The sequence below is a fragment of the Agelaius tricolor genome, unplaced genomic scaffold (genome assembly GCF_023055355.1).
Source record: "Agelaius tricolor isolate 1412-34295 unplaced genomic scaffold, bAgeTri1.0.p SCAF_23, whole genome shotgun sequence".
Classification (NCBI taxonomy): domain Eukaryota; kingdom Metazoa; phylum Chordata; class Aves; order Passeriformes; family Icteridae; genus Agelaius; species Agelaius tricolor.
Genome location: NW_027269283.1, coordinates 1,737,195 through 1,764,876, shown reverse-complemented (window position 1 = coordinate 1,764,876; position 27,682 = coordinate 1,737,195). Strand labels below are relative to the sequence as shown.

The 27,682-nt window shown below is 46.7% G+C and overlaps 1 protein-coding gene across 1 annotated transcript; it reads right to left on the bottom strand.

Annotated features, from left to right (window-relative positions):
• Nucleotides 1–716: 716 nt before the first annotated feature.
• On the bottom strand, nt 717–11,480 carry EDEM2 (ER degradation enhancing alpha-mannosidase like protein 2). The gene is made up of 11 exons (XM_071447039.1): nt 11,267–11,480; nt 11,089–11,199; nt 10,960–10,999; nt 9,874–9,979; nt 8,670–8,795; nt 7,066–7,277; nt 5,775–5,916; nt 5,395–5,519; nt 4,574–4,718; nt 3,425–3,546; nt 717–2,526 (listed from the first exon to the last, which is right to left on the bottom strand). Exons 1-11 carry the CDS (start codon nt 11,383–11,385, stop codon nt 2,035–2,037), a joined length of 1,740 nt encoding a protein of 579 aa, XP_071303140.1. The 5' UTR covers nt 11,386–11,480; the 3' UTR covers nt 717–2,034.
• Between the last annotated feature and the right edge of the window lie 16,202 nt (nt 11,481–27,682).

Sequence of the window (27,682 nt, the reverse complement as noted above, 5' to 3'; positions counted from 1 at the left end):
AGCACTAATCTGAGATTAGCTCAGTTGGTCATAATACCCAAGTTTCAGTTCCTGTCTGGGCCACTGACTTGGAGTTGGACTCCATCATCTGTCTGGCTGCCTTCCTACTCAGACAAATCTGAGAATCTAATCAAGATCCATCTCATTACCCACAGTAGCCATGCACAGATGAGTTCTCTCAGCTCCAACCATGCTGAGGAACAACCTTATCTTCCCAGCCTACAGCTCCTTGGTTCTGCTGCTGGAAGTTCTTGGATGGGGGTACTAAAATGCCCAGGTCAGGAGAGATCTAACAAGCTGGAGATCTGCACCCTGTCCCTTTATTTTCCTCCACCTCACAGCTGGGACAATGCTGAGTTTCAGGACCTGACCCAGCACTGAGCAAAGCCGTGGGAGAAGGCCTGGAGTTTGTTTTCTGCAGATTAAACAATGAAGAGCGTGTGAGATGTGAACAGCTAGAAAATAAAAAGATAACCTCTGGTGACAACAGGGAGCCACTAACAAGAGCTTCATCGTTGTCCAACAATGCTTGGTTTTGGGTGCTCCTCTCTCAGAAGGGCTGCAAGAGCTGTGTCAATGCAGAATTCCTGCATTATCCCAACTGCCATGGGAAAGAAGGACACAACCAAAAGCTCTGTAGCTTACCAGTCCTTTCAATATGCCTGTCCAGCACTGCAAGTGTCTCTTACCATGGCTCATTCACAACTGCAACAGGATTTCTACCCCAAAGGGTAAAATGCAAACTTTATTTAACTTTACAGCACTAGTTCAGGTCAAAACAACAACAAAAATTACTTTCTCAAGGCAACCACACAGCAGCACAGAGTGGGCACTGGTCCAGCTGTATTTAGGTATTTCCCTGCTCACAGGGATTTATTTCTCCTGTACCTCTAGCCCACTCAAATAATTGTAGCTTGCTTCAGACTCTTCACTTTCCAGCAGGCTTGAAGAAACTCCATCACTTTTCTGCCACTCTTTTTGTTTTTCCTTTAGAAAGAAAACCTCTTGGCCACACCGATTCCTCCTTTCCTGGTCACTGCACACAGATGTTGCAAAGACACCAATAATGCATTTAAAGGTTTGGATATGTGAATCAGCTGAACACTGAGAGGTTCATGAACATCTGCTCAGCTGCCTGCAGCACCAAGGCACAGCTGCAGTTTCAGCCTGGGCTCAGCCCCCCTTCCACCCAAGCCTTGTGCATGGCTCGTGTTCAGCTCAGCTGGGGCACCCTGGGGTGGCTGCACTGAGGTACAGTGAAATACCAAAGGGGGGGGGGGCAAAGGGAAGTTAGAAAGAGGAAGGAAATGGGGAAATAGGAGATAAGCTAGCTACACTGTGGAATCAACCTAACATTTTCTAGTCCACCCTTCTGCTCAGTTTTTTGTCCAGACATTACCTGGACATTCACAAAAGTGGTTTTCAGGCAGGAGGCACTGACCCACACTGATCTGAAACAGAGGGACTGAGCACTTTCCCATGTTCCAAGTGCTCCTCTCCCCCCACACCATCCTTCATCCCCAACAAAACTGCACCTCCAACTCAAAATAAATAGTTTTTCTCCACTGACCAGCAATGTTTCAACATGAACTACATGTTTATAAAGTGGCCAGAGATAAAAGATGGAGCACACAGAGTTGTAGTGAAGCTACAGTAATTCCTGCTTTTCCCCTTATGACAAGAAACTCAGGCTCATTTTTATAGAACAAAGTAAGCTAGTATCTTTCTGTAAGCCTCTAAAACTCACAAAATGCAATGAAGAAGGTACATTTAACATGTAGACCTTTCTTTTTCTGGACACCTGTTTGATATTCAGGCAACCAACTGCTTTGAGATCAGAAGCTTGACAGCATTAACAGCTGGTATCTGAGTCATGGCTTAGAAAGGAGCAGTAGCAGAATTTAAAGGGAAGTTGTTTCACTTCATAACAGAATTCACATTGTGAGGTACCACACTTTCCATTATGAAACTATAAAAATATATTCCCAGAATCTGAAATGAGTTCAATAATTTAAAATGATGATGCAAAGAGGATCAGGTGTTATCTAGGAAAACCTGTCCCAGTACTGCAAGCTTGGAGTTAAAGGATTGACTGGGGCAGCTCAGGAGGGAGTGTGAGCTTTTCTTAGAGTTTCTCTTCTCTCCAGCTTTCTCTGAAGAGGCATCTTGGGAGTCTTTAGCATTTTCCCCTTCACCATGGTCAGGAGCTCTTTTTAAAGTGAATTTCTTGGTTTTCTTCCGTGAGTAGAATTCCCTCATCAAGTCCTCCACCTCCCACTGCTCCTCTCTGCGCTTCCTACAGCAGTGCAGGGCAGCAGGGTCGATGGGATGAGCCTCAGTGTTGAAGATGTACCCTCCAGCATTCAGGACACACTCCCCATAGGGTGTGACCACCACATCAAAGTCTGAGCCATCATTGTGGATGAAGTTGTCTGGGTCAAAGAGCAGGTACAGGTATTTGATTGTTTCAGCCAAGAAGAAGGATTCCATGCGGTTATCCAGCCTGTGGTCCCTCAAGTCTTTGATCTACAAGAGAATAGAGTGGGTTACAGTTACATTGAATTCAGTAAGTTATGAATTTAGGGAGAAAAATAAAACCAACTTGGAATTCATTTCAGTTAAACAGCACAGTGTGACACCAACTCACCCTGTATCTGATCATAGAATGGCTTGGGTTGGAAGGGACCTTAAAGCTCATCCCACTCCACCCCCTGCCATGGCAGGGACACCTTCCACTGTCCCAGGGTGCTCCAAGCCCTGTCCAGCCTGGCCTTGGGCACTGCCAGGGATCCAGGGGCAGCCCCAGCTGCTCTGGGCACCCTGTGCCAGGGCCTCAGCACCCCCAGAGTGAAGAATCTCTTCCTAACATTTAAACTCGCCCTCAGTTCAGTCTGGGCAAGGAGAAGAGATTTCCTTCATTTCCCCAATGAAGAAAAAAAAAAAATCATAAGGCTTTTACCTACTTACTCCCAATATTTTTAAGGAGTGTTTTGTAAAATAGAGCTTGATAGCATGTTTGAAATCCTCTATTAAATAACTTTATATAAATCACTCATTGCACTTCTGGTGTGTTTGACCAGATTTTCAAGGCATGGTGGGAAGGCAGAATCACACACTGACAGGAGGAGCTGCACAAGAGTCCTCCTGCTCAGCTGCAACACCTACTAGAAATGCAGGAGAAGCTTCTGGTGCTTTCCCATGTTTTGGGCTCTGGGGCAACAGCCCATGATAGAATTTGGCCCACTGTGACCAGCAATTATCAGAGCAGCTTCACAAAGAAATACAAGGGGCTTGTTGGGAAAAAGTCATGTTTTGCCCAAAATGATTGCATGAATCAATGACAAAACATCACTCATGAGAACAGCTTCTGAAAGCTGATTTTTAGCAGCCCTTCAGGTGCCATGGCAGATGATTTAGCACTCACAGTTGCAAAGCCACAGTCCACCTTGCTGATTTTCTCTATGGACTCCACAGCATCTCTCCCCAGCTCCAGCAGTGTGGGGTCTCTCGTGGCACGGTACAGATACATTGCACTCTCAATCAGCTCTGCAAAACACCCAAACATTGCCAGCACAAAGATTATCCAACCATCCACACAGAGAAGATGAGCTATTCCTTGAACTAATTTAAAAATACTTCAGCATAATCAGGCGAACAGCCTGGCTTGCCTGGCTCCAAACACAGATTTTCCTTTTCTTAACAATGTGCTACAAAGAAATTCCCCCTAACTAGCTCAGGTAAGAGTGACTAATGCTCCCTCCCACATTCAGTGAGTGGGAGAGATGCAGGAGACAAAAAGATTAATACTCAGTTGTCAAAGTTAAAAAAACCTGCTTTTGGAAAGGACTACAAACAAGAAATTCAATCCTCAAAATACAGTTTTTAAACAATAGAGTGGAAATACTCTATACAGACAACATAGGCACCATGCTGTGTTGACTTACTAAAGGAAAGGTCTTTATACTTAAACACCTTTGATAGTTAGGGCTGATGAGTATTTTTGGTAGATTTGTCCAGTGTGGATGTCACCTGAACACTCAGACCAAAAGGAAGTTCATTATTCTCATTTACATTTATAGAGCCACTAATCAGGTTAATGTTTTTTTTTTTGTCAGAGTTGTAAAAAATGAGAAAAAAAGAGAGATAATTTCCTTACAGTATCACTGACAACACAAAATCCCTCCTAGATGCAGAACTGGAACAGCCTATTCACACTCACTTTCATTTCCTAAATTTAAAGGACACAAGCAGTCCCTTTAACATTTCACATCACTGAAGCACTCCATGCCAGACAATCTAACACTTAAACATGTCAACTTCCATACTGTGAACAAAATTCATTACCAGGCCACCTTTCTACACCAACACTATGGTTTGATTCCTGTTTCCTTCCTGTCTTTGTGAGTGGGGGAAAACAAAACGTGCAGCTTTAACTCTGGAAATCCCAGCTCAAATCCTGGCAGGAACTGAGTCAGAGCAAAACTGGGGAGGAAACTGTGGTACTGCTAACATTTGATCTCCCAGCCAGAGCTAAAGCAGGAGTTCATGTCCCTTTTAATTTCAGGTTTTTTACCAGGCCTGAGTGGATATCCTTCCCTCTTGTCCACTGTGTATCCCTGGGGAATGTTGTAGAACTCAGGCAGGCCCCCAAACTGCTTCCAGACCGTGTAATAGTTGAGGAAGGTGCGCATGGCATTGTCCACATCCCCAATCAGGCTCTGGAGACAGGAAACAGCAAAGAAACATGGAGTGAAAAAACCAGCACAGGAATTGATGCAACAGCACTGCTCTAGGCAAAGAAATACCCAGGGACAGAAATGGGTATTTCTGCAGGTTTGAGTGGGTAACTGATACTGGGCATGATGCCTTCAGAACAGGTAAGAATTAAAAGCTGCTTTTCTGGTGGATCACATTCCCACACCTGAAATAATATGAAGACTGATTTTTTTTTTTAAAGAAGGCTGTGTTTCTTCAGTCAAATATTTAGTAAATCACAGCATCCAATCTCTTAGTTAGGGGAATAAAGTCTCAGTCCAAACAAGAAGACTGATAAGAAAGCAAAGCTCTTGATGGGAAAATATTCACACAAATGAAACATTTGTCAGGTGATAGAAAAAGAGGTGTGAGTTTCTTTTCCCTCACATTCCCATTTGGATTATGGGACCACTGTCAGTGGAGGTTGCTCCCATCATGCTGAATGGGAGACTGTAGATAAAATCAACATTTTCTTCAACATCATCTTCTATAGGCTCAGGCTACTGCAGATTTCACCAGAGAACAAACCAAAGTTTTAAACCTGCACAGATGAGGGTTATATTTGTAACTTTTTCCTTGAAGACCAGCCCCTGACAGATGAAGAGAATCACCAGATGCTGCTGCTATGACAGGTCTTACCTGCAGGCCTGGCCAATAGGCCTCCAGGGACTGGAACACAGGCATAGACACTGTTCCTTTGTACATCTGAACCCACAGGTACCAGTCATCAAACTTGGTGTAATTCTTGATAGCTTTGTTATATTCTGTAAAGAAACAGATGGGTAGGTAAGCCATCTGTAACAAAAAGAAAGCAAAAAAAAAAAAGCTTATTTATTTTTAAGAATGAGAGAAGCCCCTTTTTCACTTGAGCCATGTTCAATGACTTCTCAGGATGCTCACTTTGGTAACTCTGTTATCACAGACTGCTCAAAAGAATTACAGCAAAGCCTTCAGAACAGTCTTGAATGTGCCCCATTGGATCCTTCATCTCCTCCTTCCCACAGAAAACAACCACTCACCTAAAAACATGGACATCAGCTCCTTGTCCTGCAGGAGGATGGCTCCTTTAACCAGGTACTCAAAGTAGGAGTCCACCCCTGCCCCAATCCCAGCATCCTGGGCCACCCACTTGGCAGTGATCACATCAATGTGGTTCCCCACCTGGAAGGGGTGAAGGACAAGGAGAGAGGGGTTTCAAGTGACACAAGAAATCCTGGTCCTTTTTCCAGACCATCAGTTTCACAGATATACAATGGCCATTCCAACCAGCTTTTTCTCCATTACAGGACACATTGATCAGCATCAAAGAAATACAAACTGTAGGAAATAAAACTGTTATGTTTATAAGCAAACTGTAGAAAATACAATTTTCATGCTGATAATGTATTTTATATATCTAATAAACATTTTATGCTTCCAATATCAACGCTTCACTGGCCAAAACAACACTTTATAATGCTACTGTAAAAATGCACAATTTCAACATGAAATGTCTGGTCCTAATTCTGATCTTACAAATGAGTAGAGAAAGATGGAGAGGTGCAGATACAGAGGCCAAGAATGTCAAAGGCACAAGAGCTGCCATGTTAATATTTAAATATATGCTGGCACTCTTCAGCCTGTGAACAAACCCAGCTGATGGAGAATTAAATACACAATCTTGTCTTTTTTAGCAAATGTGAAAAAAAGCCAGCAATGATCAAGGATTTGGGGTATAAATCAAAAATAAACAAATCCCAAAGCAAACAAAGGGAAACATTTCTTTGTGGCCATAAACACAGGGTATAAATAAATCTGTTTCAGTTCACATATGCAACACCAACACTTCACAGAGGTTAAAAAAGCAGCAATAGAAAAGAGCAGGAGACAGTGAACACAGAGATAATACTCCTAGCTCTGGGTATTCCTGAACCCCAGAGCTGTACAGGCTGGTAATATCTCAGTGCACTTTACACTTGTTCTCTTCCCTAGGCCTTTGTCCCACCAGGATTCAGACAGACCTTTCATTTAATCTGCTCCAGCTGCTGTCACAAGAGCTGCAGCACCCAGCAGTTGGCATTTGTCTCCCAGCCACATCTGGTGTAGGCCAGAACAATGGGATAATGTTGGGCTGCTGCAGTGAAGCAGGGATGTGGATGCTGCAGGTGTTCAGCAACAATGGCAAACACGAGCTCTCACCCCAGTTAGGAGCACTGTGATTATTGATCCAACTCTATCTCCTCTCTGTTGATGCTTTTTCATGCCTAGAATTGCATGCACAAAGCTACAGAAGAAGCAGCCCAGCACATCCTGAGTGCATTGCTCACTCACCAGCCCAATGTCCGAGCGATTTTTCCACAGTGCCTTCAAAGCCTTCCTGGCAACATCCTCAAATACTGGGTCACCAGTGAGGTGGCTTAAGGTGGCAAACTCCACTATAAAGGTGCCAATTCCAGCAGTACAGGTGACTGGGGTCTCCCCAGGGTTTACTCCATGCAGCAGGTTCACTGTGCCATAGGGCATCCCAGTTGGGGTCTGGAAAGCTGAAACACAGGATTTTGGGGTCACAGAAATGCTCAGTGTTGTATTTAACAGACAAAGCAAACATGTGCCTCACATGCCACTGCACATGGGCAGGATGGGGGGCTGGAGTAACTGCAGAGAACAAAATGAGAACTTGAGGGTGATCCTGGGAAGGTAGAGAGGGTATGCCAAGGTACACACTGTCACCATGGTATTTTCTGAAAAATCCCTTCACCAGGATTTCTTCTCCCAGGAAGCTGAGAAGCCTCAGAAAAGAATGAAAACAATAATTATCTGATTGTTTTGGGATGTGGTCTGGAGATGATCATTTACCAAAGGGTGCATCTTTGATTGGTTCCATGTGAATTGTTTTTAATGAATGACCAATCACCATCAGCTGTGTCAGACTCTGAGGAGTCAGTGATGAGTTTTCATTATCATTCTTGCAAAGCCTTCTGATGTATCCTTTCTCTGATATACTTTTAGTATACAAAATAATATATAAAAATATAAAATATAATATAGAAACATATAAAATATATAAAAATATAAAATAGAATATATAAAAATATATAGTATAGAAAATATAGAATATAGAAAAAGAGTATAGAAAAAAATATATAATATAGAAAAAAATACATATAAGAAAATACATATAAGAAAATACATATAAGAAAATACATATAAGAAAATACATATAAGAAAATACATATAAGAAAATACATATAAGAAAATACATATAAGAAAATACATATAAGAAAATACATATAAGAAAATACATATAAGAAAATACATATAAGAAAATACATATGATATATAATATAATATATCAGTCTTCTGAGAACATGGAGTCAAATTCTCATCTCTCACCATGTCCTAGGGACCTCCCAACACCCCAGTACACACAGTCCTGGGAAGGTCCTGGGGATCTCTTCCACCTTGCCAGAGCAACAGATTGCATCCCCACATTTTTTTACAGCACAAGCAAGGTGGTGACTGAACACACTGGCCAGCAAAGTGCAAACAGTGAGGCTGTGATCATCCCCTGGGTGCACACAAGGGAACAGTGCCATGCCACAAGGGCACACAGCCCAACTGCAGCCCACAAAGAGCACATGAGGCAGCATCTTCTTGTCTTTCCAAGCTGCTGTCTCTCAGCCTTTATTATTTATATTAAATATATTTCCCCTCAACAAGCAACAAGCACGCTGATGTGTTAGGCACACACAGCACTTGGCATGCACACAAACAACAACATCTTCCTTACAAATTGAACCTCGAGCACTGAGCTTGGAGCTCAGGGAGCACAGGACTGGTTTTTGAGCTGGCTCATCCAGCAGTGCATCTCCCCCCAGAGGCAGCAGGCAGCTCCTGATGCCCAGCACAGTGACACACAGCAGACAGGGGCTCACCTGGCAGCAGTTTGCGAGCTGCTTCCTCAGCCATCCTCAGGAGAGGCCCTGAGCACGGCCAGCCTGCTTCCACTTCAAGCCCAGCCTTCCTGGAGAGCAGGTGAGCAGAGAGGAGCCCTCCCACCACTGCAAGGACACAGCAGAACCCATTACACCATGTGGGGAGGAAGGAGTTTAGAGAAGAGTGATTTGTTTCTTGCTGCTTGTTTGCAGGGCAGCAGAAATGTGTGGAGGGACAGGACAAGGGGTGATGGCTTTAAACTGCCAGAGGGCAGGGTTAGATGGGATATTGGGAAGAAATTCTCCCTGGGAGGGTGAGGAGGCCCTGGCACAGGTGCCCAGAGCAGCTGTGGCTGCCCCTGCATCCCTGGCAGTGCCCAAGGCCAGGCTGGACAGGGCTGGGAGCAGCCTGGGACAGTGGAAGGTGTCCCTGCCATGGCAGGGGTGGAATGGATGATCTTTAAGGTCCTTTCCACCCAAACCATACTCAGATTCTATGATATATTTATTTTTTCTAGGAGGAGTCAAGAATTTCCATGTGACAGCAGCTGTGAGTCATTAGCTACATTTAGCTATAACTTATATAGCTAATACAGCTATATTAGCTAATATTAGTTATTTCACAGGCTTGCCTATGGTCACATAACAACCACAGAGAAATTCTACTGCTGCAAAAATTGGCACAGCAATATTTGGCAGGACAAACAACAAAAGCATAACTAACAGTTATAATAAACACTGTTTTTTTTTTAATAAATATAATAAAACACTGTTTTTTAAAAACCACAGTGTTATTTAGCTAGATGGAACTGAAGCAGTCAGGCATTCAAGGTACAAGACTCCAAAAGCCTTTGTGATTTTGAAGAAAAAAAAAAATAATCCCAGAAATTGATAATCTCCACTCCAAAATAGCACACAAAAGACAACAGGATAAAATCTGTATGCTTGCAGTGAAAAATATATTTATTCCAAAGCTGAAAACCTCACACCAGAATACTGAAAGTGCCACATCTACTTCTGCTTGTGTTGAGACAGGAAGCAAAAAGGGACGTGCAAAGACTGAAAGGAAGTGATGTTTGTTTGGGGTTTTTCTCTCTGTTTATGGGTTGTCTTACTCTGCACCCCAAATTCCCTCTGACCACCTCCTCTGAGATTTGTATAGGAAGGAAACACAACACAGGCCCCCCAGAAAACCCCAGCTCACCTCTAATGTTTGTTTCAAAGACAGATGCATTGACATCAATATCGAAGTCCACCCCCTCCTGCAGCACATTGACAACTCGCTGGAACTCAGAAACATTTCCCAAAATCTGCAGGGAAACAGAGAACCAGGCTTAGAGTTCATGGAAAAACAAAGAGCAGCTCAATATTTGGGGCTGATTTTAGCTGGTTTTACTATTTGATGACATCATTAACTACAGATATTACTGTGAAAAATGTGTATTGTATGATTGGCTTTTTGCAGATATTCAAATGAATATTATATGTGTTGTGTTAGAAAGTGATGCTGTATTAATTCTCTTAAGTAGTGTGTTAAATATAGTTTTAGGTTATAACAAAATGTTAAAATAGAAACGATGCTATGTAGGATACTTTTTTTAAAGAAAGGACTCCCAGTGAGATAGCAGCCACAGGACACCTGAGTCTTTCAGAGAAAAAGAATTTATTGTCCTCTTATCAGAAGAAACGAACTTTTTCCCACCTCGAAGGGGCTGTTAGGATTCAAAGGAAGAAGTTGATGATGACAGAATCCTGTATTTGAATGGAATTTATGCATCATGTATGAGGTGTATGAATATGCAACAGGCTGTTGTTTTTAAGGGTTAATCCTTTGTTAACGTGGGTCCTTTTTCGGGCTCTTTCGGGCTCATGCTGCCCAGAAAAAGGTACCTGGACTGTCCATAACTCTTTGTCTCTATTGTCTCATATTGTCCTAAATCAAAGTGTCCAAATTATTATTACTCTAATTGTATTACTAGTTTTATTGCCGTTTTATTACTTATAAACTTTTAAAATTTTAAAAACAAGTGATTGGCGTTTTTCACATTACTAAAAAACTGACAGTTCCATCTTTCAAAAGTCTTTTTTCATACATTTTAGATCTTTACACCAGAGCCTGTCAGGAAAGGGGCGCTCTTCCACCCCCGCGAGGGGTGATGCAAAGGGAAATGGAAATTTCTCAGGTCAATGAATAACTGGCTTTTGGCACCACCACATAAAATCCAGGTGTACAGGTGGCACGCAGAGGCCTTGAGCAGGCTGCGGACACTCAGGGCTGGCTCCTACTCACCAGCAGCGTGTCCAGAGCGTCGATCAGGGTCAGGGAGAAGCTGCGGAAGAGAGAAGCGAGGTGAGACCCGGCGGAGGGGGGCGGCCCATCCCCACCCCATCCCCACCCCGCCCCGGGACCGGCCCTTACCTGCCCCAGGTGTCCTGCCCGTCGCACGTCAGCGGCCGCAGCTCGTCGTAAGGGAAGGCGCTCTCCAGGTAGTGCTCGTAGGCGTGGTAGAACATGGCCCGCACCCGCTCCCTGCGGCACAAGCAGGCGCGCTCAGCCCGGGCCCGCCTGGGCCCCGCACCGCCCGCTCTGTACTCACCGGTAGGAAGCCACGTCCAGCCCGCGGGCGGCCGCGCCGCTGCCCGCCGGGAGCCGCAGCGCCAGGAGGCAGAGCAGCGGGCCGAGGAAACGCCGCATGGCCGTGCCGGGAGCCCGCATGGCCGCGTCCCTCACCGAGCCCCGCACCGGGAGCCGCCTCCCGCACCGGGACGCGCCTCCCGCTCCTCCCGAGCGTCCGCACGGCCGCCTCAACCCTAGCCCCGCCCCTCCTCCCACTCCAGCCAATGGAAGAGGTCTCCGCTTCTCTCCGCTGCCGCCTCCAGCCAATGGGAGCGGCGAGCGCTCGACGCACGCGCTGGCGGAAGCGCTCCGCACGGCGGGGCCGCATCCGGGGCGGTGCGGGACTGGACGGGAGTGGCGAAGGAGCCGGGATGCTCTGGTGGATTTTGGGGTGTCGCTGCCTCCTCGGCTGGGATGTGGGGCCCTCACTGCGGGAATTATCACCGGGACTGCTCACAGAGAAGCGGGAGGTTCCTGCGGTACCTCTCCGGAGGCTGGAACTTGCCGTTGTGATGGCAAAAGGAGCTGAGCGGGCAGGGCAGGGCAGCGCTTTAGGTGCTGCTGTCAAGCCCCAAAATAAGGATGGCGACCGCTGTGATGCTCCCATTGAAATGAGGTGGTGGCACCGGGAAGGGGCTGGTCCCAGCGGTGCCTGGCACCGCTGCTGTGCAGTTCCTGCCGGGCGCTGGGGCCGGGATGTGTGTGAGGATATGTGTGAGGCAGCTGGGGCACTGCTGGCCTGTAGGCATCTCCCGAGAAACCTTCCTCACGCTGTTTCTGCCTGAAATTCAAACCCAGTGATGCAGCAGGACCTGCTTTGGAAACCTGATACTTTAGGTTTTTTCTGTTCTGTTTTGGTGTGCAGCTTTCAGCTTTATGTTAATGTTACTGGGATCTTTTCACAAAACAATCCTATCCCAGCTGGAGACTCAAGGACAATCTCTGCAAACTTCAGGCCCAAAGCATCAACAATGTGAGAAGAGGAGGATGGGCAAGCAAGCAAGAAGGATGAAACTTCATCATTGGAAGCTATTGATTGGACAGTTCACTCCTACATGCAAATGGACTAAAACTTATCAAAATGCGAGATCTCATGGCCAAGCTCTCTTTTGCTTCCCTCTTAGAGCCATCCAGGTACTGCCAGGGTGTGGCCTTTGAAGGCACCTCAATAAATCTCCACTTTGTTCCTCTGAACTCCATCCAGCCTCTGTTCCAGCTGCTCAAGGCATCACTCTTGATGCTACACCTCCGTGTCCATGGTGGAGTGCTTGGAACTGAGTGATCTCTGGGGTACTTCCCAATGCAAATCATTCCATGAGTCTGTAGCTGCTGTGAGATGACAGTGTTGGGTTATTTGTGTCCCTTCCTCTCCTGCCAGCAAAGTGATTTAGATTTGATTGTGATATGTTACACCTCTGCCATCTAAAGGGTTAATTCATCACTTATTTCTGCTCTCCCTGCCTGGGTCACCCCCTCCTCATTTATGGGCATAGGTGGGAAGAACAGCATGGATTTGGTGTGGATCAATGCAAGTCTAGAGATGCAGGTAGAGGGAGAGCCCAGCCAATGGTTCTGATGTTGAAATTCACCGTGCTGGTTAAACTGCAGGGTGCCAAAATCAGCGTGAGTGTGAAGGGAGGGCAGGCTGGGGACCGTTCCTGGTGTGAGCCACAGCTCACCATGGAATCCCAGAACAGGGTGGGTTGGTGTCGGGTCCGTCTGTCTGTCTGTCTCTGCCCCGACACGGGTAGGGTGGTTCTTGGGTGGCACGCAATTCAAAGGACGAGTCTGGACTCTTCAGCTTTTCAATCTTCAGATTGTTTATTATTTCTTATCTACAAAATTTTCTGTCTGCCCAACAGAGGTCTGATCTGCAAGCAGTCACAGGCACTCTCTGACCACCCACGGGGCGGTCATGTCTTTTTATACTAAAACCTACGTATACAATATTTACCTTTATTTCCCAATGCTTTTCACCCATGTTAGCAAGTGCACCTTCACCATAAACCAATCCCCAAGTGCCAACATCATCACAGGAGATGGAGGACAAGAAGAAGAAAGAAGAAGGACAAGACACACCCTGATCCCTCCATCTTGTCTCCATAACCCCCCTGTACCAAAAACCTTAAAGTCTGTATTTCACCCTCTAAATGTGTCTCTTTTACACCTTTTACTCTAAAGTGATTCTCTTGTCCTCAAACTCTTGTTACTTCTGTGGATGGATCAAAATCAAGCCACCAAACACTCTTGGCAACATTCCAGGATTTTCGAGACCCCCAAGGGTTCTCCTGGCATCTCTGGACATCGGGAACGATGTGCTGAGATCCCACAGGTTGGGACATTAAAGCCCATCTCTTCCCACCCCCTGCCATGGCAGGGACACCCTCCACTGCCCCAGACTGCTCCAAGCTGGCCTTGGGCACTTCCAGGGGTGAGACATCTGGTATCCATGGCTTCTCTGGGAGGTTATGGACAGCCCCAGGGGACTCAGTGCCCTCCCAGGGAGCCAGGCTGCTTCAGCCCCTGTGTCTTGGATCCACCTGAGATCTGCCTGAGACAGGGAACAGTTCATTAGAAGCTCAGTTCCATTGCAGGAGGGTGGCACCACTGCAGGACTGTGCAGGGATTCAGGCACTGGTTTGATGCCTCAAGGAGCTGGAACAGAGGCTGGATGGAGTTCAGAGCAATAAAGTGGAGATTTATTGAAATGCCTTCAAAGGCCACACCCTGGCAGTACCTGGATGGCTCCAAGATGGCAGCAAAAGAGAGCTTGGCCATGAGATCTCACATTTTGATAAGTTTTAGTCCATTTGTATACAGGAGTTCACTGTCCAATCAATAGCTTCCAATGATGAAGTTTCATCCTCCTTGCTTGCTTGCCCACCCTCCTCTCCTCATCTTGTTGATGCTTTGGCCCTGAAGTTTGCAGAGATTGTCCTTGAGTCTCCAGCTGGGATAGGATTGTTTGTGAAAAGATCCCAGTAACATTAATATAAAGCTGAAAGCTGCACACCAAAACAGAACAGAAAAACTTAAAACCAAAGGTATCAGTTTATCCTCATCCCATTCCTATAGGATTGTTTTGTCTTCACCACCCTGTGAAAAGATCCCAGTAACATTTCAGATAAAGCTAAAAGCTGCACACCAAAACACAACAGAAAAACTTAAAGCCCAAGGTATCAAGAAGGGCTGGCTGTTGATATTCTTTAAGAAAATAACCCAGTTTACCCCTCTGCTCCTCCCAGCCTGGGGCCATCCCACTAGGTGTCAGTGCACACCCAGATACCAGCACGATAGCCCAGACAAAAATCCACCGAGTCATTTACAACATACTGTTCATTTGCTGCAGCTGTAATTTGGGTTTCTGGGGCCATTTATCATAAAAGTATCTGCTTGCTGATGCCATGGCTCAAGGCTGTGGGAGTATCTTGCTGTATTCCTGGGAGAATCAAACAATTGGAGCTGATTTCACTAAAAGCTGTCACAGTACATTACTGGAATGCTTTTTAATAAAGTTCATTTTCCAGACTCAGGTTTAACAGTGTTCTAGAGCACTGCTGTTTGCTGTATACTGGATCAGTAATTTCCCTATCAAAGTCAGTAAGTCAATTCTCAAAGTTGACTGCAATCCTTATGAAACAGATGTGAGAGAAGCAGGGCTGAACAGAGCCAGAGCTGTGCAGGGTGACCCTCCTGGCATCAGAGGAGGAGCAGTGTCCCCATCCTGGCATCAGGGAGAGCCAGGAAGGTGGGAATGCTCTCCATGGAGGAGGTGGGCTCAGGAGGCAACATCCCAGGTGCTATTTGCACTAATTGAACACCAAAAGAGAGGGTGAACAGAGGGTGTTGTAAGTGGGACTGAATCCAGGGATTGATGAGCAAGAAACCAACAGCTGGCAGAGCCAGCTGGATCAAAACTGGTTGGGAAAAACTTTAAAAAGCTGGGTTTGGTGCAGTGGTGATCACCCTCCTTACCATTTCTTTAGGCAGCCAAGCAGCCTGTGGGTGGTTTTGGGGGGCAGATGGACCTGTCTCCTCCCAGGCACCTCCTAAGAGCCACAGGCTGATTACAAACCCCTCCTGCTTGTGGCCACCACAAACCCCACAACAGAGGGGCTGAGGAAAGTCTGGGGGAAGCCAGGGGGGCTGGAGGGGACAGCACTGTGCTCAGCATGTCACACAGCCCCAGGGTGTTGGAGAAACAGCAGCTCCCATGGCATGGAAATCACCTGTGTGTTCATTAATAAGTAGAGCTGGTGGGCTGGAGATTATTTGGCTTTGTGGTATATTTTGGGAGATATTAATGTGGTTTGCACATAATATACAAGTTACATAGGCTGGGCTGCAATAAATCAAAGAAGATGCAGGGAGTGCTGCTTCCAAATGGACAGAGCACATTGCTAAAATATTTAGGCTGCATCAGAGTTAAATGCTGCTTCAGATGCCCCATTCCAGGCTTTCTGTCTTTATGGAAAGGCTACTGGCAAAATCATCTGAACTTTGGTTTGGACATGGGAGAGGCTGCAATTACAGGGGTGTTTGCCACTGGTTTATGGCCTCTTTAGGCTGAGGACATGTTTACTACTTGCTATTACCATAAGTGGTGCTGTTGCCCTGCTTGCAATTTTGATACCCATTAAGATGGAAACTGTATGTAAATCAGGATCCCTCATTATTATTTATATTTCATGGTGGGATGTAGGAGTTTGTCTGCCATGAGGAGAACTGTAAACAGGGGGTTTATGAACACTGAACACTGTTGCTAAGGTGGTTCTCTTGAAATAATTTTCCTTTGCAGCCGAACATCAATTCTTAATTTTAGTAGCACACGTAGCAGGATGGAAATGATGATTGATTTTTCTCCAAGTGCTGTGGGCTGCTTAAGTTGAGATTTCACTATAAAAGACTAGACATTTCCAATTGCTTTTTATAAGTTCAGAATTGATTTTATTTGTTTAGCACCTGACTAACATAATAAAGGAGAAAAATATAGTTGGACAGGAAACACAGCAATGTGATGGGCTGCCTGGTTTCTGGCCTTCCTTTAGGTGATGTGATTTGAAGCCATGCTCGTGCTCTGGGTCTCTCCCAAACTGGGTCATACAGAAGTTTTTGCACTGTGTTCACAAAGAACTGTGGCTCTGTGTAGATTTTGAGTGTTTTGTGCCAATCTGGCTTGCTGTTGGGGTCTTGACAAGCGAGAAAACAAAAATAAAACTGAGTTAGCATCAGTGTGTCTTGGTTTTTAAAATGGGGACTCGTGGCACCTACATTGCCTGACATCAGTAAAGTCCAAAACTGCCCTGATTGCATGAATGAGGGCATTTTCTTTTCATTCATTTTCTTTATCCAAGATAGGATTTTCCCATGGGTAATGTCACTTTGATATTTTTTGCCTGGCAGATTTGGAGGTGTTCAGGTGAGCTGTGCCTGTAGGCAGAGAGGGGACAGGAAGAATTTCTGTGACATAAATCCATCATGTCCCCACAGCCAAGGGACAAGTCCTCAGGGGAGAGGTGAGGGTCTGTCTGCCCTCAGCTCCTTGCACCAAGATGGTCAGGAGGGTCTGCACAGACTCCTACTGCATAATTTGCTTTTCTTGGTGGGCTTGCAAAGAAAAAAAAAATGGACCAGAATGATTAATTAGCCTTACACATAGTGGGAAAGGGGTGGGAAGTTTGGTTAGTGGCTCCAGCTCAGCCAGAATTTGGACTCTGAAGTTCAAAATGGTTGTGTTGGGGAGAACCCCTCACCTTTTACATGAGCACAAGGAGGGCTGAGTTTGGATAGAAAGGCTGAGTTTGATAAGAAGGGCTGAATTTGGATAGAAGGGCTGAGTTTACAGCTGGAGAGAAGCAATGAGAAGAAATTCCCATGGCTCTCTGGAAATACAGGTGGCAGAGACATTTTATCCCCTGGTTTATGGTCATGTAAAACAAATTCACTGCAGCTTGTCAGGGAGCAGGGATCTCCTGCTGCTAGGTAAAGGGCAGGGCAGGGCAGGGGGGTTTGTGTCTCTGCTGCAGACAAGGGCTGTGTGCAGGAGGGTCTGACTCCACACTGTTTTGTGTTTGGTGGGAATGTCCCAATGAAGGCAGGAATGATGAATCTGACTCCATGTTCTCAGAAGGCTCATTTATTGCTTTATGATACTATATTATGTTAAAGAATACTATACTATACTAAAGAACACAGAAAGGATACTTACTGAATGCTAAAAAGATAACAATGAAAACTGGTGACTCTCTCCAGAGTCCTGACACAGCTTGGCCCTGATTGGCCAAAGAGTGAAAACAACTCCCAGCAGAATGCAATGGAACAATCACCTGTGGGTAAACAATCTCCAAACACATTCCACATGTGAGCACAACACAGGAGAAGCAAATGAGATCAGAATTGTTTTCCTTTTCTCTGAGGCTTCTCAGCTTCCCAGGAGAAAAACCCTGAGCAAAGGGATTTTTCCAGAGAATGTGAATGCCACAACACTGGGCTGCAGGACTGGGGGAGGCAATTTGGAGCTGCTGGGAGATGTCCCTGGTGTTTGGGAAAAGGGAGTTTTGTCCTGAGGTTTTGAGGAGGGACAGGGGAGGAAGAGGGACACCCCCAGCAGCCACTGTGGGACAGTCTGGGCTCGGGCTGGGGTTTCCACAGGAGCCCAGGAAGTGCCATTGTTCTGTGGTGTGGTGTGAACAGCACAGAGGTGCAGCAGAGCACATCTGGAGGAGGCACTTGTCCAGCATTCACCTTGGGTTTGCTTTGGCATTCACATTCTCTGAAAAAAATCCCTTTGCTCAGGGTTTTTCTCCTGGGAAGCTGAGAAGCCTCAGAGAAAAGGAAAACAATTCTGATCTCATTTGCTTCTCCTGTGTTGTGCTCCCATGGGGAATGTGTTTGGAGATTGTTCACCCACAGGTGATTGTTCCATTGCATTCTGCTGGGAGTGGTTTTCACTCTTTGGCCAATCAGGGCCAAGCTGTATCAGGACTCTGGAGAGAGTCACCAGTTTTCATTATTATCTTTTTAGCATTCAGTAAGTTTCCTTGCTGTACTCTTTAGTATAGTATAGTATTCTTCAATATAATATAGTATCATAAAGTAATAAATGAGCCTTCTGAGAACATGGAGTCAGATTCATCATTCCTTCCTGCCATGAGAGTCCCTGCAAATACAATAGAAATTGGTGCCCTATGGGGCTTGGGAAGGAGGTGGTTTGGAGGAAGGCAGAGGAGAGGGGAGCCCCAGCCCAGCTGGTTTTGGTGACATCTCCCATGGGGACACCTGCTCAGCTGGGCTGGCTCACAGGAGCTCTGCACAGGAGCCAGAGCCACCTGAGGAGCACCAGTGCCTGGTCCTGGCAGGATCTGGGTGGGATCCATGTGCTGGCCATGCCTCACTCCTCCCTGCAAGAGGTGTGATGATCTGGGCAATGAAGTACAGCCCAAATGCAGCCCAGGGTCTGTGCCCTCTCTGTCCTTCATCAATTGGCTGTGAGAGAATTCCCAGCTGAGTTTTATGCAATGAACACCTGCTTTTTTTGTCCATGGCATTGGCACTCAGTGCCTTCAAAATTTCCATCCCCTTTCTGCACTCACACACTGCATAACCTCCTCCTGGTGAGGTCCTGGCCTCCTTTCCTGGGGATCTTCATAAAGGCATTTTCAATGTCTCATCCATGTTTGATGAGAAGCATTCCAGCAGCAAGCTGATATCCTTAAAAGCTGCACTCTGCAGGTGAGGAGTGGCTCCTGACCCCGTCCTTCCTGCCACTCATTCCCACAGAGCTGTTCTTCCCTCCTGTGGTGTGGAAGGAGATGGTGGGGACCTCCTTTCCTCTCCTCCCCTCCCAGGAAAAAGCCCATTCTGCTGCTGGCTGCAAGCACAGGAATGCCCACAGTGCTGCAGCTGACACAGCTGCCAACATTAAAATAATTTTAAAGGAAATCTGTGTGTCTTTACTTGTAAGTGGTTCAGTAGTGTCTGTGTCATGAGAGGACAGTTTTTATGGCAGTTCTGCTGCTGCTGTCTGAATACTCAAATGTCAGTGGCTGAAGGGCTCTTTGTTCTCTTATTTGAAGATGATATTTATTTTTATGATATTTATTTTTTTTTTCTCTGCTGATTTTATTTAGAGCCTTGAAGGCGAGTGCTGGCTCATTTTCATGCCAGACAAAATGTGTGTTTTGAAGCATCTGTCCCCTCTCCAGCTGTGGAGCTCCTGTGAGGCAGTGAGGTGACATGGGGGCAGTGGGTTCCAAAGGACAGGCTCCCAGATGGGGAAATGACAGGCTGGCAGTGCAAAACTCCCTGCAGTGACCTCCCTAAAACAGGTTCCTGTTGATCAGTGTGCCAGGAGAGCTCCTGAAGGTTGCTGCCCACCCTGGAAGCAGGACAAAGCCAACTCCTGAACCCAACTTTTTTTTGTTTTTTTACTGGTGTGGAAATAAGAAACCAGCAGTGATAAAAGGGACTTAGCCACTAACCATGGCACCATTATCTGCAGCTCAGAGTGAGTAGAGGATGCCATGGACAGTCCTACAGGATCTTCTTTTTGATCTTTCCTACAGTGTTTTGAGGATAAAATGCATTTATAATTTGTATATAATGCATTTATAATTTGTATATAATTTATCACTGATCAGCTGTAGCCTCACAAGTCCCCATTCCAGCCTGTGTCACAGCTGCCTTTCCAAGCCAAACATCTCAGGGCTGTGGCTTGTGCATCTCAACTTTTCAGTTGTGATTTCTTGTAAATTGGAGGAGCACCAACAGGCAAGCAACAATAACAAGGTACCACCCTACCACAACCATGCTCTGCAACTTTGGGACCAAGTTTCATAGGATGCTTGCCAAGTCTGAGTTGAATTTTGCTCATTTTGAGACCTGGTTGATTGGGCTCATTTCCTGTCTTTTCTACTTTCTTGGTTTTTTGTTTGGTTTTTTTTGGTGGGGTTTTTTTGTTGGGGTTTTTTTTGTGGTGTAACACAGCTCAGTGAAGGTTAACAATAGAAATGGGTTAAAAGTTTATGGGACCATGCTTGGGTGTTTTAAAGGCATCTTGGAGAACATCTTCATGTACCATTCACTCAAAAATATAGTGAATCAAGTGAAATGTAGTTAAAATTCAGATGATGCTTATCTATGTTTTAATCTATTTTGTGGGTAATACCTTGTACCAACACACACTTTCTGAATTTTTGCACATGTATACAGCTGAAAGAGCTGCTTTCATAGCTGAAAGGGGAAAATATGACCTTTCAGAAATTGTGGAACTTCCCTCTGCTCTCTGAAAATAGAAAAAAAAAATCCAATGAAAAACACTCTGAGAGATTTATTTTGCAGATTATGGAGAAATCTTTTAACCTACATTCAAGGAAAACTCAAAGTATCCTCTTCAAGGGTCCTCACTAGTCTGTGCAGCAGAAGAGAAATGATCCCTGTGTTAGGTTTGAGGGCCCAGCAGGACACAGTGATCAGGATATAGGCTGCAAAATTACAAGGTTCTAAAACTTTTGAGCTCTGCCTGTTTTCCTCCTTGTTTCAGAGACTTGAAGGGTCCAAGATCTTTTCAAACTTCATTTTTCTTAGTGACAGCTGAGATCTTTAACTGGCTGGCATCACCTGGGCTGAGATAGAATCACAGAATAATGAAATATCTTAAGCTGGGAGGGACCCACAGGATCATCCAACCCAGCTGGACCCCAACAGCCCCACCCTGGGCACCCCTGGCAGTGCTCCCCAAACACTCCTGGAGCTCTGGCAGCCTCGGGGCCGTGCCCATTCCCTGGGGAGCCCGGGCACTGCCAGCACCCTCTGGGGAAGAGCCTTTCCCTGGTATCCACCCTAATCACACAGCTTCATGCCAGTCCCTTGGATCCTGTCACTGGATTCAGGAAAAACAAACAAAAAACCACAAAAAACCCTCAAAAAACCAAAACTCCTGGCAGCCACTGGTGCTTGGCCAAAGCAGTGGAAGTTTATGGTACATCAGTGACTCCTCTAGGAATCAAATTGCCTTGAAATTTTAAACAACGTTGGGATGGCACCAGAGCATCATGGACAGGCCTGCACTGCCTGGTGTGGGGCCTGTGGGGTGGATAGCAGCCCAGTCTGAGGTCTGCCATGTCCCAAGGGATTGTTCACCTCACAGGTGCTGCAGCAGGGGCTTTTTGGGCTCTGCTGGTTTGTCCCAGCAGCAGCCGTGCTGCCGGCAGAGGAGCAGCGGGTGAGCGGCCAGCTCATCTCACAACTGCTGTCACTGCTGTGGGGATGGGAAACGCCAGCACTGCCACCAAGATCAGAGGTGCCTGTGCTCCTGGGGAGGGTGAGGAGCAGCCAGCCCGCTCTGCAGGCTGCCTGTGGTGCAAACACGTTCCCACTGCGCTGCGGCGGAAACCTGCCTCGTTCAAGTTTCTCATGAGACAAGACTCATCCTTCCCAGCCAGGCTGGCTCTTGCCTTCTCACCTGTGCTGACTCCTGTTCCAGACCCACTTGGGAGCTGATGTTCCCTTGTCAGAACTCAGTGCATCCCTCTGGGTGTCCAGAGTTGCTGAGGCCCCTGCCAGGGGGCTCAGAGACCCTGGCACACAGCCCAGAACACCTGGGGATTTGATTATGACCCCTGGAGCAAATTACCAGCTTTGTATGAAGACCTGAAAGCCACAGAAGTTTAAGTAGTGTAATGATAAAATTATCACCGGGTGAAAAAGTAGATTTTGGGGTTTTTAGAATAGGGGTCTTGGGGACAAGATGGAGGGACTTGGGTGTGTCCAGCCTTTCTTCTTCTTCTTCTCTACCTTCATCTTCTGCTGTGATGGTGGCACTTTTGGATTGGTTTAGAGCAGAAGTTCACTGTCTAACATAGGTGATAGGTATTGGGAAGTAATTGTGAACATGTTATAGGTAGTTTGTAGTGTAAAGAGATAACACCACCCTGAGGGCAGTCAGAGTGCCTCTGTCTGTCCTGCTGAGCAGACCTCGGCTGGGCAGGAGAAAAATTTTTATAGATAAGATACAATAAAGAACTCTGAGACTGAGAACTGAAGAACTCCAACTCATTCTTCAAACGTGCGGGCCAAAACAGAGACTGTTCACGTGTCTGGGGGCTGCAATAACCGGCAAACTCTTGAGATTCCCTGTGTGGTGTTTCCCTGGGAGGCTCACTCCCATCCACCCCTCATTGAAATGAGTCTCCCATCCCCACTCACCACTCCCCAGCTGTATAACTAAGGAGGGTAAATGCTCATTTGTTAGCTCCTGCCTGCGTTTTTCCCCACCTCAGGGGCAGGGATGGATGTACAGCCAGAGTAGGACGTGGAACACCATGTGTCTCCTGGCTGGGATGCTGGTGCAGGCTCTTCTCCATAAGAACAGCCATGCAGTGCCTATGCCTGAGTGATTTGGAGGCTGCTGACCTACCCAGTAACTGTCCAGGTGGGGAACCCCCACAGCTCAGCCAGGAGAAGGGTTTCTCCATAGCTCCATGAAGACTTTTTCCCTTCCATTCTTTGTCTTGAGTCTTAGAATGCCAGAATGGTTTGGGTTGGAAGGGACCTTAAAGCCCATCTGATTCCACCCCTTGCCATGGGCAGGGACACCTTCCACTGTCCCAGGCTGCTCCCAGCCCTGTCCAGCCTGGCCTTGGGCACTGCCAGGGATCCAGGGGCAGCCACAGCTGCTCTGGGCACCTGTGCCAGGGCCTCCCCACCCTCACAGGGAAGAATTTCTTCCTGAAATCCCATCCAACCCTGCCCTCTGGCAGTGGGAAGCCATCACCCCTTGTGCTCTCCAGCACAACAAGACCTTTTCCTGCACTGCTGCAGCCTGACACTGGGAAATGCAGTCATACATCAAAGCCAGCAAATAGGGAATTAAAAATGAGGTTTTAAAAAGGCTCCTGAGGAAACAAAGCTTCCAAATCTTGTGTAACCCCTCTTGTCCAGGTTGGCAGCAGCATGTGAGCTTTGGATCCTTTGACCATTAATTTTAAGGTGTAAAACATAAGGTGTATTACAAAATCATCATGATGCAGTGGCCCTTTCTTTGGGAAGGCTTTGTAAGGGTTTGGAGCCTGGGAACAGATGGCCATTTTGCTGTGGGGATAATGTGCCCCAAAGCTGGCTGTACCACCAACCTTTGGAGAAATCTCATCTAGCAAACACCCCAAATGGAAGTCAGGGGTTGTTTTGCATCTCCCATTTACCCCAAGGCTGGGAAATGGATTCCCCTGCATGCACCTTGGCTTATTCCCAAGTACTGGGGGAGCTGGGCTGCAGAGAGGAAGAGGAAATAGGAAGGCACAAGACAAAGATCCCAAACCACTGCAAGTGGATATTCCTATCACTGGAAGTGTCCAAGGCCAGGTTGGACAGGGCTGGGAGCAACCTGGGATAGTGAAAGGTGTCCCTGCCATGGCAGGGGGTTGGAACAAGATGGTCTGGAAAGTTCCTTCCAACCCCAACCATTCTGTGATTCTTGTGAGGAGCTGGGGCTGGGCAGCTGGGAAATCACCTGGTACAGGGAGCTGCAGTTGGGCTGGGCAGCTGGGTTTGGTGAGACCCACAGCTTCCTTGGCAGAGCTCTGTAAAGTTTCCATCCCTAATTAATCACATGAGCATGATGATAATGACAAAGGAAATAATTACTTCTTAAGAAACTCATCTCCTATCACCCCAGGGCCTGTGTGTGGAGCAGAGAGGAGTTTGCAAGTCCGGAGCGTGGGAGGGCGTCGAGGCTGCCAGAACTCAGGTGGTGTGTGCCAGGTGTGAGTGCAGGGGAGCTGCAGCAGCCAGGCCTGGGAGCTGCAGGTTCAACAAGGTCATTCAGAAGTCACCTGAGACTGGCAAAACCCTGTGAGCACTGCAAGGTGCTAAGGCAGCTCTTGGTTATGTGGCTAATTCTAAATCACCCTCAGGTCAGCCTGTGACAACCTGGTGAGCACCCAAAATCAGCAGTTTGACCATGAACACCATTGCTAAGCCCTTAGTGGAACAGCAGCTTCAGAGAGCTGATCTGTGCCTGGCTGCTGTTTAAGCAATGACTTTGCTTCCTATGTGTCTATCTCAGCCCACCATTAGCATTTAAAATCATTCCTTACCGATAGGAAACAAAGTACAGCTTTGAAAAAAAAAATCCATCCTGGTGATGGGCTTTGTTTTGCATTTCTTTGTGACAAAAGTGATTAAACTGCTAAATCACAGCTGCTTTTCTCGTAAAAAAGACAAAGCATCTTTCAATCCCTCCATCATTTCAAGAGCTGCAGAAAGCTCTAGGTAAATGGGAGTGATTTGATCTATCTTGGCTTTATCACTGCATCTCCTACACCCACAGGCTCCCAGGCAGGGTGTATTTGCTGTCTCATGGCCTAAAAGCTTCCCGTGTTACTCATAACTTAAACACCGAGAGAGAGATAAGGGATTGGGTTTGGTTTGTTTCCTTTCAGAAGAAATGAACATTAATAAATATCTCATTACCAGAAAGTGTCATAGTGAAAGTACAGCGCTTTCTCCCGTTCCATAGCCGGCTCTTTAATTTTCACCGTGGTTAAAGAGCAGCATGAAAACCCTGAAAAATGATCCCAGTCACACTCAGCTGAGTTTTCAATAACTGCTGGATCAGATAGGGCCGAGCTGCTATCGTGGGAGATGATCAGATATGGAGCAGCAACTGCTGCAGACTTTGCTCAGCGCAAATTACTCCCTCCTAATGTCCACTGAAAGGTGAAAATCTGCTGTAGCAGCACCCATGATCTCCGGTATTTCAGAAAACTACTCAGGCCCTGAGGTTGGTGGCAAGGAGCCCTGGTCCTGCTTTGAGCCATTTCCCATTACATTTCCTGTCACAACCATTGCTCCAGAGAGAGTTGCTGGACAGGGTCTCCTCCACCAGCTTGTTTCAAGGAGAGGTGGATGTTGATGCCCCAAAAGCATGGGCTGGCTGTGGAGGTGCCCAAAGGATCTGCTGCACTGGAGGGCAGTGGTGGAGGCCCAGGCTGATCTCTGGCCAGCAGGTCCAAGGTGGAGACAAGCACCTCTGCTGTGAAGGATGGCTGAAAAGGACACCAAGAAAGGGGGCTCAGGAATCATGGAATGAGAATATCCTGAGTTGGAAGGGTGTGACCGTGTTCACAGGGGTCTTAGGATGAGGGAAGAGATGAGGATCTGACTCCATGTTTCAGAATGCTGATTTATTATTTTATGATATATATTATATTAAAACTATACTAAAAGAATAGAAGAAAGGATTTCCTCAGAAGGCTACCTAAGAATGGCAAAAGAAAGAATGAATAACAAAGGCTTGTGTCTCAGACAGAGAGTCTGAGCCAGCTGACTGTGATTGGCCATTAATTAAAAACAACCACATGAGACCAATCCCAGATGCACCTGTTGCATTCCACAGCAGCAGATAACCATTGGTTACATTTTGTTCCTGAGGCCTCTCAGCTTCTCAGGAGGAAAAATCCTAAGGAAAGGATTTTCCATAAAAGATGTCTGTGACAGAAGAGACCCACACAGATCCTCAAATCCAACTCAATGAATATCCAGTTCCAAATGAAGCTGTAAGAGTCAGAAAGAGAGGAGAGCATCAAGCTGAGGTGGGATGGAGCAGTGGGAAAGGAGCTGTGGGTCAGGACTGTCCCCAGGCAGAGGATGGAGAAGACCCCCAGCAAGAAAACTGTCTGTACCCTTCAGCCATGCTTGGGACACTCTGCATCCATTCCCTGGAGTGGAGAATGGACAATGGAGTCATTGCTAAAATCACCCCACAGAGCCTCAAAAATGGCTTGAGCCAAAGAGCACAGCCTGTCCTGGCTAACCCCAGCAGATCCACAGCTGATTGGAAAAAGCAGAGAGCTGCCATGGAGTGTGTGCTTCTGTGCACTGCTCCCCATCAGGGACAATCCCTGCCTCCCAAATCCCACCAGCAGCTCTGGGCTGGTTCTGGTTCTGGTGCTGGGAGTGATTCAATGCCTGGGTTTGCAAATGCTTTTGGGCAAATTGTGTCCTCCAGCAGCACAAGGACAGGGAAATGAATAATAGCACACAGCCAGGAGTGGGGAGTGGAGAGGGAAGCTTGGAAAATGGGTGAGAGAGCAGAAAAAGGTCAGAAAGCAGAGAGGTCCAACTCCTGAAACTGGTAGAAGGGAAAGATCTCATGGCTTTTGGGCCAGTCTTCAGACAAGAGTCCAGATTTTAGAACATGTAGAGTTGGAAATACTGTGGTTTATTTGCTACAAATGATTTACAAGGCCCTTCAGTGGGAAATAAATTTCACAGGACAATGCCTCCAGGGAAAATAATATGTGTTTGGATGGGTGATTCATCATTCTGCATTAAGTCCATAAGCTCAGCTGACATCGAGGTATACCTGATAATCTCTTATCTAAATAATTTCCCCTTGAAATCCTCCATCTGTGCAGCTTTGTGCTGCTGATGGGAGGATAAACTGCTGGGCCAAAACTTCTGCTGGGAAAACTGGCCTTGTGGTGGCATGGTCAAGATGGGGAGATGCTGAATCCTGCCCAGAAGACCCCACACCATGTTGGGTTATGTGGAAGGCACCAATGGTCCCAGACAGCTCCAGAGAAGTGGTTGAGGGTAGGGGTGGAGGGCTGCTCTGCTTTATTTAATGTGGGTCCCTCTAAACCTTCTGAGAAGGTCCCACCTGGTCTTATCTTGGCTCCTGACCAGTACCAGAAGAAGGCTAAGAGCAGAGCTTTCATCTAGCTTGGCCAGCCTGGAATTGCCTTCATGCTGAGACATTTCACCAGAATTCTCCAAATCTCTTCCTTGCTGCTCCCAGTTTGGGTCACCTTCATCAGCCACCCTGGGATGAGCTCAGGCCCCAGTGCTGAGTTCCCAGAACATCTTCCATTGTTATGATGCTCAAAACATGAAACAAACCCCAATCCTTCCACAGTCTCCTCAAACTCCATTTTTTTGCCTTCCTCTCAGCATCCCCTTTTTTCCTGCTGTTGCAAGCACAGGGGTTTCTCCACCACGGGGCTCCAGGGGCTGTTTTTTGGTGCAACACAGATGATGTGTAGATCATCATCACTGCATGCTGTGTGTTGGGGCAGGAAGCTCCATGAGATGGGGGTAGAGTTTGGGATGTTTGTTGTGGGTCTGCACATGGGTCCTACAGCACCTTCCCATCCTTGCTTTCACAGCTGTGCTGCAAACCAGGGGCACCTGTGGGGAATTGTGACCAACCTGCCACTGAGGCCTGCTGGTGGCACCTGCTGTGCCAGGCTGATGGGAGGCCTGTGCTGCTGAATTCACCAAATTAGTCACTAATTATAGCAGCCACCCACAGTGTCCCCAGCAGCCGAGGATCTGTGAAGGTCATGAACCCCATGATTCAGCCGGGAATCCCGTGTAACTCTGTGAAATAACAGGA

Coding starts and splice junctions, on each gene's coding strand:
- EDEM2 (XM_071447039.1), bottom strand. CDS start 11,385: ATGCGGGCTCCCGGCACGGCCATGCGGCGTTTCCTCGGCCCGCTGCTC. Junction 5,520..5,774: donor GCTGATGTCCATGTTTTTAG/GTGAGTGGTTGT, acceptor GTTTCTTTACAG/AATATAACAAAGCTATCAAG. Junction 3,547..4,573: donor AGGATATCCACTCAGGCCTG/GTAAAAAACCTG, acceptor GGTGTTTTGCAG/AGCTGATTGAGAGTGCAATG.